This window comes from Chenopodium quinoa, unplaced genomic scaffold (assembly GCF_001683475.1).
Source record: "Chenopodium quinoa cultivar QQ74 unplaced genomic scaffold, ASM168347v1, whole genome shotgun sequence".
In the NCBI taxonomy this organism is placed as follows: domain Eukaryota; kingdom Viridiplantae; phylum Streptophyta; class Magnoliopsida; order Caryophyllales; family Amaranthaceae; genus Chenopodium; species Chenopodium quinoa.
The window spans coordinates 908911-923917 of record NW_018744835.1 but is presented as its reverse complement, the minus strand read 5'-3'; the positions used below and the strand labels follow the sequence as shown (position 1 = coordinate 923917).

At 35.9% G+C, this 15007-nt stretch overlaps 1 protein-coding gene across 1 annotated transcript; it reads left to right on the top strand.

Annotated features, from left to right (window-relative positions):
* Positions 1-1930: 1930 nt before the first annotated feature.
* LOC110704369 (WRKY transcription factor 55-like) lies at positions 1931-5405 on the top strand. Its single transcript, XM_021882150.1, has 3 exons — positions 1931-2694; positions 4244-4378; positions 5222-5405. The coding sequence occupies exons 1-3, from the start codon at positions 2219-2221 to the stop codon at positions 5403-5405; spliced, it is 795 nt and encodes a 264-aa protein (XP_021737842.1). The 5' UTR covers positions 1931-2218.
* Positions 5406-15007: the final 9602 nt, after the last annotated feature.

Below are 15007 nucleotides of genomic sequence, written 5' to 3'. Positions count from 1 at the left end.
TCCTAGTAAATAAGCCCTGATTTGTAATTAATTTAATTAGACATATCACGTAGTTAGTTGTTTCAACTTATAACTTAGCTAGCTATTACGAGTAGCTAGTTGCATTAGATGTTTTGACTAACTTTTTAAATCTTTATTGCAAGAATTGCTCATATATAAAGATTGGTCAAGCAATATTTTCAAATAGACTTATCAACCGCCATTAACCTATTTAAATTATATATGTTTTTAAACACCGAAAATAGTTGATTTTGTGGTCAAGTCCTCTTACTAATTATATCTAAAAAAAGCTAAAATATCATTAATCATATCTTTGCCAAACAAGGCCAAAGCTTATTTTTAATTTGTCAATATGAGCATGTATAGGTTACATTCTAGAGGATAAGATCTAGAATTCAAAGGATCTCAAAATATAGACTATTACCTTGACCCACTAGGTCTAAATTATGTATTTGTACATACAGCTCTTGGAATTTTTTAGCCGGTTTTTCCTTGATATATAGGTAGATGAAAGACATACTCTCTCTGTCCCATAAATATAATTCTCATTTGTGAAATTTCAATGTAATTACTTCCTCCGTCCCAGAATAATTGGGATGTTGAACTTTTTTCACTATTCATGTATTAGCTTTGATCATAATTTTTTATGAACATAATAAAAAAAAAATATCATAAAATATATTGTTAGATAGTATTTATATAAAGTTTTATAATATAATTTTAAAATAATTCTCATTAATATTTAATTATATAAAATAAAGTCAAACTAATACATTGACATGTGTACAAAGTTGATTGCGTCATTTATTATGAAACAGAGGGAGTAATTAAGAAATGAGATAATAAAGTACATAGAAATACACGGAAAAAAGGAGAAAAGTACAAGATATGCATGTGAATGGGGTACAAATAATAAGCACATAAAGAAATCGAAAAAAAAATTGTGGTACATGAAAGTAGGTGAGGGCACCAATAATAGGAAGAAATAAATGTGACAGTATTTTGGGTTTTGCAATAAATAAAGACAAAAATAGTAAGGGTATTTTAGATATTTCATAGTGTCTAAAAAAGAAAAAATATAAAATACGAATAATATTTTAGGACACCTAAAAAGGAAAACAGAAATTGTATTATGAGACAGAGAGAGTATTAAAAATTAAAACTTTAGACTTGTATGGGTATTATAATGTAGCATGATTCAACTTCAAACTAGACTATGTATGTTTTATAAATAAATATCAATATAAAATATTCTCTCAACTTATAAAAAGTGTCAAGATTCCAAATCTGAAAAAAAAAAAAATGAGAGGGAATAAGATGATACATTTAAGATTAAATAAAGTAGGGTATAGTAGTTTGGCAAGCAACTCAATTAAGATAAAATTGATAGCGATGAAACAAACTTTAATTGAATTGTTAGTTTGAGTACAATATCAATTTAAGGACCTCAACCTTTTCATATAACTCTCTTTATTTTTATTTATTTATTTAATTATGGTCTTAAATTAAAACACCTCGATCTTAAACAATTTAACCACTAAGAATTTATTCAAAATCAATTAAGTTACTACCTTATTCAATTTCAGTTAACTTATTAGTTTCGTTTTCATATAGTCCAAGCGACTGATTGAAGACAAATTATAAGTCCTATGTATGCGTACGAACCTGCATTAGAACCACAAATTGGGTTATATTACACTTGAACAAAATCTTCCATTCAATTTCATGAAATCAAAGTCTTGATCTCCTTCAAAAAGAAAAGAAAAATAAACCAATAGACAAGAAAATTCCTATGTATGAAGTCAATGGGGACAACACCTGATCTTCTTGTAGACTTTCAATTCATACTAGGAAATAAATACAATATAATAATTAATTTGGATTATTTGCATGCATTCTTATAAATATGATGACTTAGTCACACCCTTCCTATACTCCTCCCTTTCAACACTTAATTACCGTGTAAATTAAAGTGTTCTTACTTTGAAAATTCCTTACATTTTCTCTCTCTTTATATAACCAATCACCCCATTCTTCATATCATCTTCTCCAATCAAATCAAAATCTAGTAGAAAAAGCTTACCAAATTTCTTACCATAAACTCTTAATTACATATACTAATTGACATTATTAAACCAACCACCAATAAATAAGCAAATTATAAGTAAGTTATTAGAAGTATATAGCTTAGTTATATTTTTTTATTTTTCTATATATTATGGAGGGGGGTAACAGTAGTAATAATGAAAACAATAATAATGATTCTATAATAAGGTTATTAATACTCCAAGGTATTGAATTAGCCAAAAATATGGAATTAGATCTTTCTAATATATTGGCTAATGATCCTTTAAATCTCACACAAAAGTGTGATGAGATTATAGAGGTGTTTAGTAAGGCAAAGCAGCAGCTTAGTTCTTCTGCCTTGCAACCTTTGACACTGGATCATCAGCATCTTTATCAACCGGATATGGAGGCGGTTTTCGGGTACGTGCAACGTCAGTTGGCGAAAGGAAAAGGCAAGGAGGCTGCTGGAGACGTTGTAGGAGTCACCATGAAAGCCGAAAGTGGTGGTGACCAAGATATGCAACATGGGTATGGAACGATGATGGAGGTTGGTGGGAGCTCGAGCTCGGTGTTTAGGAGCTCGAGCTCGGTGTTGATGAGGAGCTCTTCTAGGAGGTCATCATCAAGGTATGAAAGAATAAACATGCCATTGTTATTATATGCTTACATTTGAACAAGATGTTGTTTATCATATGTAGTATACTAAATTAAGATACGGAAAAATATTAAGCATTATAAAACCCTACCCACAAAGTTACAAGAGAAATTCCTAATGCGATTCAATATGCTTTGTATGCTTTATCATATAGGTGTACTTTAACATTTTTTAAACTAATTCAAACCAGGAATTTTAATAATAATAATAATAATAATAATAATAATAATAATAATAATAATAATAATATGCTGTGTATAGTACGGGCTTCACACCAACTATTAGCTATAATAATGTTTTTGAAAACCCTAATACACAGGTATATTAAAATGGTTGCAGCAAGAAATCAAATACAATCAAAATGAAAATAGGTACTCTACAAATAATTAATATCATAATTTTCTATGCTACGTAGTTTCTTAAGGCTAGTCTTCCATATTAAGTTATTTATTCAATTCTTTCTTTGAGATAGATTCCTGCATTTTTGCAAAAAATAGTATGACTCAAGTTTAGATTGGCATTTTTGCAAAAAATAGTATGAGTTAATCTTCTAACAGCATGCTTATTGTCTGATTTTTATTTATAGACATGATAATGAGTATGTAGTATTGGAAATTGTATAGAAATTACATACATTTAGAAGTGAAATTTCAAAATTATAAAAATCGATGTGTGAATGAGTACTTTCGTTTCAATTTCTCAAGTTTTTTTTCCTATGGTAACAGTTGTTCCAAAAGGTGGGGAGGCTAGAATTGAAATTTCCGAAATAAAATTAAAAAAATTACAAAAAGAAAAAGAATATTCATAGATTGAAAAAACCTACTCGTATTACGCATGTAAATATGTAATGCATGCACTACATCAATAATGTTACATTGATATATATTCTATGATTGAGTTATACATCTAAAGTAAACACATAAAGTCATTCTCATTACCTAGCTAGTTTCTAAGTATTTTCTTTGTTCATTCATACATCAATCCAATTGTGAGTCTTTTTCATAAAAGAACTTAGTTATTTCGAATGCCATAAGCCAAAGTTAAGAGATTAATCTTCTTAATTCATTCATGATATGGTTAGTTGGGATCCTCATCTTGACTAGCTAGTAGCTAACCTTCATTAGATATGAGACTGAGTCCACTGAGAGTCATGAATATGAGATTGAGATTTCTACAATGACCATTTCATGTGATTTAGGGTAGATTTCAACAATGGTAATTTCATGTGTATTTTTGTATGTAGAGTAGCAATTTTCTTCTGAACTTGGCAACATAGATCAATTAATTAATTAAGATGGTCCATCTCATGCATGTTTGTTTTAATTTCAAAAAGTAATCACAAGTACCGTTTAATCGTTTATAGTATTGTATTCATTTCCCATGATATGTAGATCTATAACTAGTGGAAAGAACATTGTAATGTGTATTTTATTAACATTGTAACATGTGTGTATATCGATTGAAATGAAATGTTTGATGTATGTACTTAGCCTTTTTGCTAAATTTTGTGATTTAAAATAGAAATGATGATCAAGGAAGTAATCGAAGGGTGAGGATGGCAGCTCCAAGGATAGGTAATACAGAGATGCCACCAGAAGATGGTTTCACTTGGAGAAAATATGGTCAGAAAGAGATTCTTAATGCTAAGTATCCTAGGTAATTACTTCATTCTAATCATAATACAACATTACAGCATATACAATCACATTAGTCAATTTTATTATCTTTCTTGATCTTATTACTTATTTCTCGTTGATCTTCTAGTATAATAATGCAACTATCACGTTTAAGTTGATCTCTATTTCTAGATAACTTAGACTAATCAATCTACCATTTCACAATTGACATAGTCCTATTTTCTTTTTGTCACCTTTTTTTAGACATGTCAATATTGTCAACATCACTATAAACGATGACATAATATTGTTATATTTGATTGCTAATTTGGTAATTATCATTTTACAAAATTCATTAACATGACAATGATTAAATTGACTTGCAAGGACAAGTATATCTTGGAGATTCTTTGTTAGACTATTTCCTTGCTAGCCTTAATTGTTTGGCTTTTGGTAACATCTTCGAGGGTACGTGATGAGAGGTAACCAATATTTGGCGTTAAATTAAAGAGAGTATATATTGAAAAATATAATTACAAAAATCACAATGTATATAATTGTCCTTATTCCTTTATTACACCCTCAATCTGTACATGATTTTAAATGGACAGTTTGTTCTGATACGATGAGATATATATAGATATGATTGTACAGGGTAAAATCAATTATTCTTTCCTGTATATGTTCTTAGTCCTTCGTTATTAAATCTTGTTTACACTATACTCGTTCTTTTGTGTACTAAAAAAATATTGCACGTATAAGATTAAGTTGAAAGTTTTATTCTTGCTCTTTTTTGACGTTTAATTACTTTGTATTATTTCTCATAAACGACATATATTTTGTTTCAATTCATGATAAACTTATGCCTATTTTTCACATGTAGGAGTTACTATAGATGTACACATCAAAAACTATACAATTGCCAAGCCAAGAAGCAAGTCCAACGACTTGACGACGATCCCTACACCTTTGACATCCTCTACCGGGAGGAGCACACTTGCCACATGTCCAACACCGCCCCTTCATCCGTCCCACCACCGCAATCGCCAACCGTCCACGACTATTGAGGATATATTTTGTGGGATATATTTTGTGGAATATTTGGTATTATCTTTCATATTGTTTCCTAATTTCTAGTAACCTAATTAAGGTATCTCTAGGAATTAGCATTGTATATATATGTTTTGCTCCAATTAATGAAAGGTTAAGCCGTAAGTTTATACAATTCTACATGGTATCGGAGCCTTGATTTTTTTCTCTCTGTAAACATCAATAATGGCCGTCGGGGATGACACATCTCCTCCACCGGCACCTACAAAAATTGAATCAAACTCCCCTTTCTACCTTGGACCGCAAGATCGGCCCGGGGATTACATCACCTCACAACGTCTAAAATTGGACAATTTTCACGATTGGTCTCATGCCGTGCGACTTGCTCTTTGCTCTCGCCGGAAATTTGGTTTCCTTGATGGTAGTATCACCACCTTCGAGCCGCCATGTACGAAGGATGATTGGGTAACAATTCAATGTATGTTAGTTTCTTGGCTCATGAACACAATCGATCCCGAGGTAAAATCTATGCTTTCACATTATGATAATGCTAAGAAATTGTGGGATGATTTACATGAGCGTTTTTGTCTCGTTAATGGCCCTAGAATTCAACAGATTAAATTTGAAATTAATAGATGTGAACAATTGAAAAACATGACAGTTGCGGTTTATTATAGTAAATTAGCGGTTTTGTGGGATGAACTTGATAGATTGGAACCCCTAATTTCTTGTAATTGTGGGAAGTGCTCTTGTAATGTTGGGAAGCAACACGCACAGCGGCGTGATGGGGATCGTCTCCAACAATTTTTGCTCGGTTTGTACTCTGATTATTATGCTGCTTTGCGTTCTACATTGCTCTTGCAAGATCCCTTGCCCTCTTTGAACAGAGCATACCAACAGGTTTCACAGGAGGAGAATGTTAGAGGGATTTCTCGTACAAAGGAGGATCCTGCTCCTGCTCTCGGGTTCGCTGTACGAACTGCTGCAGGGGGGGGTCGTGCAGGTGGCGCCGGTGGTTCTGACAGGCAGCTGCCAGTGTGTGACAAGTGTAAGAAAGTGGGTCATGAAACCGTGAAGTGTTGGTCCGATAAAATTTGTTCTTACTGTAAAAAACGAGGCCATGAAGAAAACCGCTGTTATGACAAACATGGCTGGCCGGAGGGTGCTGCTGGCAGCCAGGGGGGCCACCCGCAGCTAGTCGTGGTCGGGGAGCTCCGGTGAAGGCTAATGCAGTTTCGGGTGGTGGCTCGAAGTCGGAGGATACAAGTTCTTTTGCTTCGGGTCGTTTATTCTCTAGTGAACAATGGAAGGCAATTACGGGATTGATGGGTAATGCTACAATTTCTGATAATCGTTTGAGTGGTAAGTTTGATGACACCTCTTGGATTATTGATACAGGAGCTACACATCACGTAACTGGAGAAAAATATTGGCTTTTTGACACAAAAAGCTTCGAGTGCCCGGTTGGTTTGCCCAATGGAGACACGGTGTCGTCGTCTCTTATTGGCTCTGTTTGTTTATCGGACAAGATTACTCTCACCGGAGTACTCTATGTCCCTAATTTGAGTTGTAACTTGATTTCTGTTTCGCAACTCAACGATGACCTTAATTGTACTGTCCAATTTAACCCTTATATTTGTGCTATACAGGACCACACGAAGGAGCTGATTGGAACGGGGACTAGGAGAGACGGATTGTATTACTTTAGCAAAATGGATTCGGTGCATCATGTGAGCGCTGCAAATTCAGAGTTGGAGTTGTGGCATCGTCGTATGGGTCATCCTTCTGAGAGGGTAGTTAAGTTGCTTCCCACAGTTAGTAATAAAGCTTGTTTAAATAAAGGATGTGAAGTATGTATGCGTGCTAAGCATCCTAGAGATAGTTTTCCTTTGAGTGACAATAAAGCATCTAGAATTTTTGAAAAGATACATTGTGATTTGTGGGGTCCGTATAGACATGTTTCGTCATGCGGTGCTCGTTATTTTTTGACAATAGTTGATGATTACTCTAGAGCCGTTTGGATTTATTTACTGAATGATAAAACGGAGGTTTTCCGTAAGTTCTTGATGTTTGTTGCTATGGTGGAAAGACAATTTTCTCAAACCATAAAAATTGTGCAAAGTGATAATGGTACGGAGTTTAATTGTTTGCATGATTTTTTTGATACTACGGGTATTATTTTCCAGACCTCTTGTGTGGGTACTCCGCAACAAAACGGGAGGGTTGAGAGAAAACATAAGCATCTTTTGTCTGTTGGGAGAGCTTTGAGATTCCAGGCAAACTTACCTATTTATTTTTGGGGTGAGTGTGTACTTGCCGCGGCTCACCTAATTAATCGTACTCCTACTCCATTGCTACAAAATAAAACTCCATTCGAAATCCTATTTGATAAACCCCCTATGCTTGGTGCCATTCGTACCTTTGGGTGTTTATGTTTTGCTCATAATCAGAAAACTAATGGAGATAAGTTTGCTAGTAGAAGTCGGAAGTGTGTTTTTGTGGGCTATCCTTTTGGGAAGAAAGGGTGGCGTTTGTATGACCTTGACTCCAAAGTTTTTTTTGTGTCTCGGGATGTTAAATTTTTTGAGGATGTGTTTCCGTTTGCTACTCCGGACAGTGTTAACATTGAGCCTAATGACTTTGATTCTCAATATGCTATTCACGATGATTTTGTTGAGTTTGAGGAGTGTGATGGCAGTGTGGAACGTGATATGCCCAATGGTGTCCTTGAGGGCAGATATTTGGGTGACCATGACCCTGCGAGTGCAGCTACGGCAGACCACCAAGGTCTTGCTTCAGCTCACCCGCAGGAGGAGGCTGTGGGCGCGGGTTCTTCAGCACAGCAGTCCTTAAGCCATGATGAAAATGGCAGTACAGGGGCAGCAGATCAGCAGCCCTTGGGGCGAGGTTTTCGGGACAAAATTCCCTCGGTTCGTCTTCGTGATTTTGTGACTCACTCAGTTTTTGCTAAAAATCCGTCTCCCTCCATTCCGTCTTCCAATACTCCTTCAGGTACTCCTTATCCTTTAGCACATTATATAAATTGTGACAAGTTTTCTGTGAATTATTGTAAGTTTATGGCAGCTATTGTTGGTGGTCATGATCCGAAATCTTTTAGAGAGGCCATGAAACATGAAGGTTGGAGACAATCTATGCAGGAAGAAATTAGAGCCTTGGAAGATAACGGCACTTGGACCTTAGAGCACCTTCCTCCTGGCAAACGTGCTCTAGGGAGTCAATGGGTGTATAAGACAAAGTATTTCTCTACTGGTGATATTGAACGACTTAAATCTCGTTTGGTCGTTTTTGGTAATCATCAGCAGGAAGGCATAGATTATGGTGAAACGTTTGCTTCAGTTGCAAAGATGACCACGGTTCGGGCTTTTCTTGCAATTGCAGCATCAAAGAACTGGGAACTCCATCAAATGGATGTGCATAATGCTTTCTTGCACGGTGATCTTGCTGAGGAGGTATACATGAAATTACCTCCCGGGTTTGAAGGTGCAGATCCTTCATTAGTGTGTCGCTTGAGGAAGTCCTTGTATGGGTTGAAACAAGCACCGAGGTGTTGGTTTGCAAAGCTAACAACGGCTTTGAAAGGGTACGGCTTCATTCAATCTTACTCTGATTATTCTCTTTTTACATATACTAAAGGCACAGTTCAGATTAATGTCTTAGTATATGTTGATGATCTTATTATTTCTGGTAATCATTCCGCTGCACTTGTTGGTTTCAAGGCGTATCTCAGTGATTGTTTCAAAATGAAGGATCTAGGTCCTTTGAAATATTTTTTGGGGATAGAAGTTGCTCGTAGTGCTTCAGGTTTATTTTTATGTCAACGAAAATATACGTTGGATATTATTTCTGAAGCAGGTTTATTAGGGGCAAAGCCGAGTGGTTTTCCCATGGAGCAAAACCACAAGCTCGGTCGTGCCACAGGTGAGCTTCTTGCGGATCCGGAAATGTATCGTAGGCTTGTTGGTCGTTTGATTTACCTTGGGGTGACTAGACCAGATTTAGCATACTCCGTTCATATCTTGTCTCAGTTTATGCAAGCGCCACGCATTGAGCATTGGGAAGCAGCTCTTCGTGTTGTTCGTTATTTGAAGGGTACCCCGGGTCAGGGTATCTTGTTGAGTGCTACTAGTGATCTCACCTTGGAAGGTTGGTGTGATTCGGATTGGGCGGCTTGTCCCCTAACTCGTCGTTCTGTCACAGGTTGGTTGGTGTTTTTGGGGCATTCGCCTATCTCTTGGAAGACTAAGAAGCAACCAACTGTGGCGACATCTTCTTCAGATGCCGAATATAGGGCAATGTCTGCAGCCACTTGTGAGCTCAAGTGGCTTAAGGGTTTGTTGTTGAGTTTGGGTGTGCAACACCCTCAGGCGATCAAGTTATTTTGTGACAGTCAATCTGCTTTGCACATCGCAAAGAATCCGGTCTTTCATGAGAGGACCAAACATATTGAAGTGGATTGTCACTTTGTTCGAGATGCGATTGTTGAAGGCTTGATTTCTCCATCTTATGTTCCTACAACTTCTCAATTGGCCGACATTTTCACAAAGGCTCTTGGGAAGTCACAGTTTCACCATCTTTTGTCCAAGTTGGGCACTCATGACCCTAGTGCTCCAACTTGAGGGGGGGTATTGAGGATATATTTTGTGGGATATATTTTGTGGAATATTTGGTATTATCTTTCATATTGTTTCCTAATTTCTAGTAACCTAATTAAGGTATCTCTAGGAATTAGCATTGTATATATATGTTTTGCTCCAATTAATGAAAGGTTAAGCCGTAAGTTTATACAATTCTACAACGACATATTCCTTCCACACCACCCCATCACAACCGTTGCACCCCCATTTCATCATTGGCTACCAATGGACCTACCTAGACTTTCTAATGAAGGTGCATGTACCATGTTTGAACCCCAACAACAACAAGAGCAATTATATGGTGCAAGTAGTGTAGATGGTGAACCCTCCACCGTTCGATCTCACAATGGAAGAGATCAAGCCGTTGATTTGCTTAATAATCAACAAATGGTTGATTGTTGGAGTGAGATGTTCAATTCAGGGAGTAGTAGTAGTAATAGTATGGAAGTTATCTTTGCTCCTCCTGATGATAAATGGGACAAGGATAGAAAAGATTAATTACATAAATCATGGTTTTGAATTTAATTAAGATGATTTTTGGACCTCTGATTTTAGTTAACAAATAGAAATACATACACTTTGTATTATTTTTTCCTTATTTTTATTCTTTTGGTGTCATTAACCTAAAATGTTGTGTTTATATTCTGAGTAGAGTTTCCTAATGTAATTTACTTACTTTTATCGAAAAATGATGCAAAGTTGTAACTTATATATTTGTGCTACATTCTAATCCAAGTTTTGTTCATTTAATTATTTTATAGTGTACTCCTCAATTCTTCAAGCATATGCAATGCCATATACTTACCAATTTTGATGTGATATTGAGTTGTGTAGATGAAAAATATGGAAAAATAAAATAAAATAAAAATGTTTGTAATAGATTTGCCATTTCCATGGCATTATCTCATTGACTCTTCTTACAACGTTCGTTGTAAATAAATTGATTACCATTATCGCTTTTAGAATACAGACAATGCATAAACTGATATACTTAGACTTGTTTGGGTTGATATTCATTATAGTTAATGCTCCAATGAGATTTCTAATAAAATTTAGATCAAACCTTGTTTACTCATTGCCACCGCAACTATACCCGCACCAAATTACTCTCCAAAGTAGTTGTTTCTTTTTTTTTTTTTTTTTTGTTTGGGTGGGGAGAGTTGCGGTTGGCAATGGATATGTGCGGTTTGATCCTACATCTTTTATACCATTCTCCAATATTTTAACTAACTTTGAAAAAATTATAGATAATAATTTATGGAAGTTAGTAATGGGGCAACTAAGGATGACACTAGGTTGGCCAACCTAAGGCATAACATGATTGAGCACGAACAAGTTGTAGATATGACAAGACATGTTACTGTACTTAATGGCTCTTACCTCACAAGTCACAACACATGACACGTGGGCTCAATACTTCAAGTAGTGCCCAGACCATCTTTTTGGAATTTCTAACACGCTATATGTCATATATTGTCGTGTCAAGAAATAAGCCTAACTAGGGGTGGGACTTTTCAAACCGAACCGTGAAACCGTCCGTTACCGAACCGAACCATCACGGACCGAATCGTTTATAACCCGCTAATTTTAAACCGAAAACCGAACTGAACCATATAATGTCAAACCGAAACCGAACCGAACCAATTAATGTTAACCCGTTACGAACCATAAACCAATAACAAACCAAACCGTTTATAAACCGAAACCGTTTGAACCGATTAATGTTAACCCGCTAACTGTTTAAACCGAACCGTTTAAACCGTAGGAAAAAACCGTTTAAATCGAACCATTTACAACCCGCTAACCGTTTAAACCGAACTGTTATAACCCATTAAACCGAACTATTTTCAAACCGCAACCCGTTTAAACCGATCCGATTACAAACTATTTAAACCGAACCGTTTACAACCCGTTCCATTCAAATTGAACTATTTACAGCCTTTAACAATTTGTTAGAATTCCACGAAATATATTTGATGTTTAATGTAATTTAACAGTACAATTTTTTTTACATATAATTATTGATTTAAATTTGTAAATTTTTTTGCTATTATAAAATTAAAATTATATTCTTGTATAACTAAATTAGGAGTTATAAATTAAATAAAAAAATGAAAAAATTTGGCCACCCACCCAATCCAACCACCCTCCACCCACCCACCACTGTAACCCACCCTAACACCACCCCCGCCGTCACCCCAGACCCACCCTAACACTACCCCCCACCCACCACCATTACCGTAACCCACCCCCACCCCACCACCGTTACCGTAACCCACCCCCACCCCACCAACGTCAACCCAGACCCACCCTAACACCACCCCCGCACCCACCATAATTACCGTAACCCACCCCACCCCACCCCACCACCCACCGTAAATAAAAAAACCTAGACCCAAACCTTACCCCACCCCATCCACCACCGTCACCGTAAATAATAAAAACCCAGACCCATACCCCACCCCACCTACCACCATCACCGTAACGTACCCCACCCCACCCCCTTAACAAACCCCACCCCACCCACCACCGTCACTGTAAAAAAAAAAAAAAAAAAAAAAAAAAAAAAAAAAAAAAAAAAACCCAACCCCAACCACACCTACCACCGTCACCGTAACACACCCCACCCCACCCCATACAAAAAAATCGAAAAAAAAACCCAAACCCACCGTAACCCCACCCCACCCACCCCCACGAAACCCAACATCCTCGAAACCCCCCAACTCACTCTAATTGCTCACCCACCATAAAACTCCCTCCCTCCCTCCCTCGAAAAATCCTCCCTCCCCACCCACCCGAACCCAGTCTAACCGCCGCCACACCCACCCTAACTCGGCCCCCTCCGTTGCCCACAACTTGAAAAAAAATTAAAAAGAAAAACAGAAAATAAAAAAAGGAAGAACGAAAACACCTTATATATTAATCCTGAATTTGGCCTCAAATTTGGTTTTAAAAGGCCAAATTTGATCATGAAACAACTAGATCTAGAGTTTCGTGGTCGAATTTGACCATAAAAACCGTCGTGCGTGGTGTCGGTGGACGGAGACGGAGAAACGAGATGGAAGAAAGGAGAACATAGACGGAAGAAGGGAGAAGAAGGAAGAAGAAGGAAGGAAGAAGGAAGAGGAGATGAGAGAGAAAACGAGAGAGCAGTGAGCATATTATTGATAATATTACAGAAGAGGATTAAGAAAACGAGAGAGAAATCAAAAAGAGTACTAAAGAGACGATGGTAAGAGTGATCTGATTGGTGGAAAAGAAAACACACGGATCGTGAATTGGAATGTGTGCGATGATAGGCCGTTAGATGACATGCAAATCAATGGCTGATATTTAATATAAGACGGTGACACGGATCATGGGATAATGGATTTGGATAGTATGGTTTTTTTATTCATAGCTACGTACTAATAAAAACACTACTGTACTCTTAACTTTATGTAACTTATAAATTGTAAGAAACACAAATGTTTGGAAATTGGAATTGATTCAATATGACATATTTAATGTATATTAGTTATATGTATATCAGTATATGTAATAAATAATAATGTATGGTACGATTGGTATCATACTATCATTGATATGTATAGATAATCGATAAATGTATCTGATTATTAAAACTTAAAACAGTTGATGATCGATCTAATTGAATACTTCTACTTCCCCACCCGTTTTCTTTAACTTGCAAGTTGCAACATATATATGTTGCAGCCTTGTAGGCACGTAATCTTAAAAGGTGATTAGAGAGGGTAAGACAACAGAGTAATTCAGCAATATAACTTAAACACCAAAATTATGGAATAGTTACAAACAATTGTCAATTATTACTTTATTAGACTAATGGAAAATTGAATAATCGTGATTTTAATTAAACATCCAAATATAGTTCCGTAACATTAAATTATTAGTTTATTACAATATCAATTATCGATTTATCGTATTCAAAGTACCAATTCATCAAATCATGGTTATGACGGGATCTTTAAAACAATTAAAACAAGAAGCTGATAGCCTGATAATATTTGATAATGAAACAATAATACATTAATACCTTATAAATTTGTAATAGACTAATATTTAATAAACAACAACAAGACTATAACCACATTTGAAACATAACACATTAACATGATATAGAATGAATGAGAATTTCTGTAATTCTATATAATCTGATATCTGAATCGATTTATCGTATTCAAAGTAGCAACTCATCAAAACATGGTCATGACACGATATCTAAAACAATCCAACAAGAAGCTGATAACCTAATAATATATATTTAATAATGAAACAATAATACATTAATACATTATAAATTTGTAATAGACTAATATGATAATATCAAATAAACAACAACAAGAGTATAACCAAACTTGAAACATAACTTATTAACATGATATAGAATAATTGAATAAATGAAGATTTGTGTAATTGTATATAATCCGATGTCTGAAAATAAAGTGACGAAGTCCCAACTTTATATAAAACGAAAATAGCTAACCGGTCAAAAATATTTTAAAACCCAATTTCTACTCGATCCATTATTTTTTTCACCAACCTATGCCGACCCGCTAATGAAATGAAAATACTAGTCCCAACTTGATATAAAATAAAACGCGCTAACCGGTCAAAACCACTTTTTAGAACTCGATTTCAACCCGATCCAATTTAACTGATTACCAAACTAACCCGAACGATTTTAGCACCAAACCGAGTATAATCCGAACCGATATGAATCGAACTAGCATTAACCCGGGTAAACCCGCCCCTGAACCGACCCATTTCAAAATAATCCGTTCATGACCCGAACCGATATGAACCCGGACCGACGTTGACCCGGTAAAACCGCCCCTGAACCGATCCGTTTCAAACCGGTCAGATCATGACCCGAACCGTTTATAAACCGAACGGGCATTGACCCGGGTAAACCCGCCCCTGAACCGACCCGATTATTAACCGAA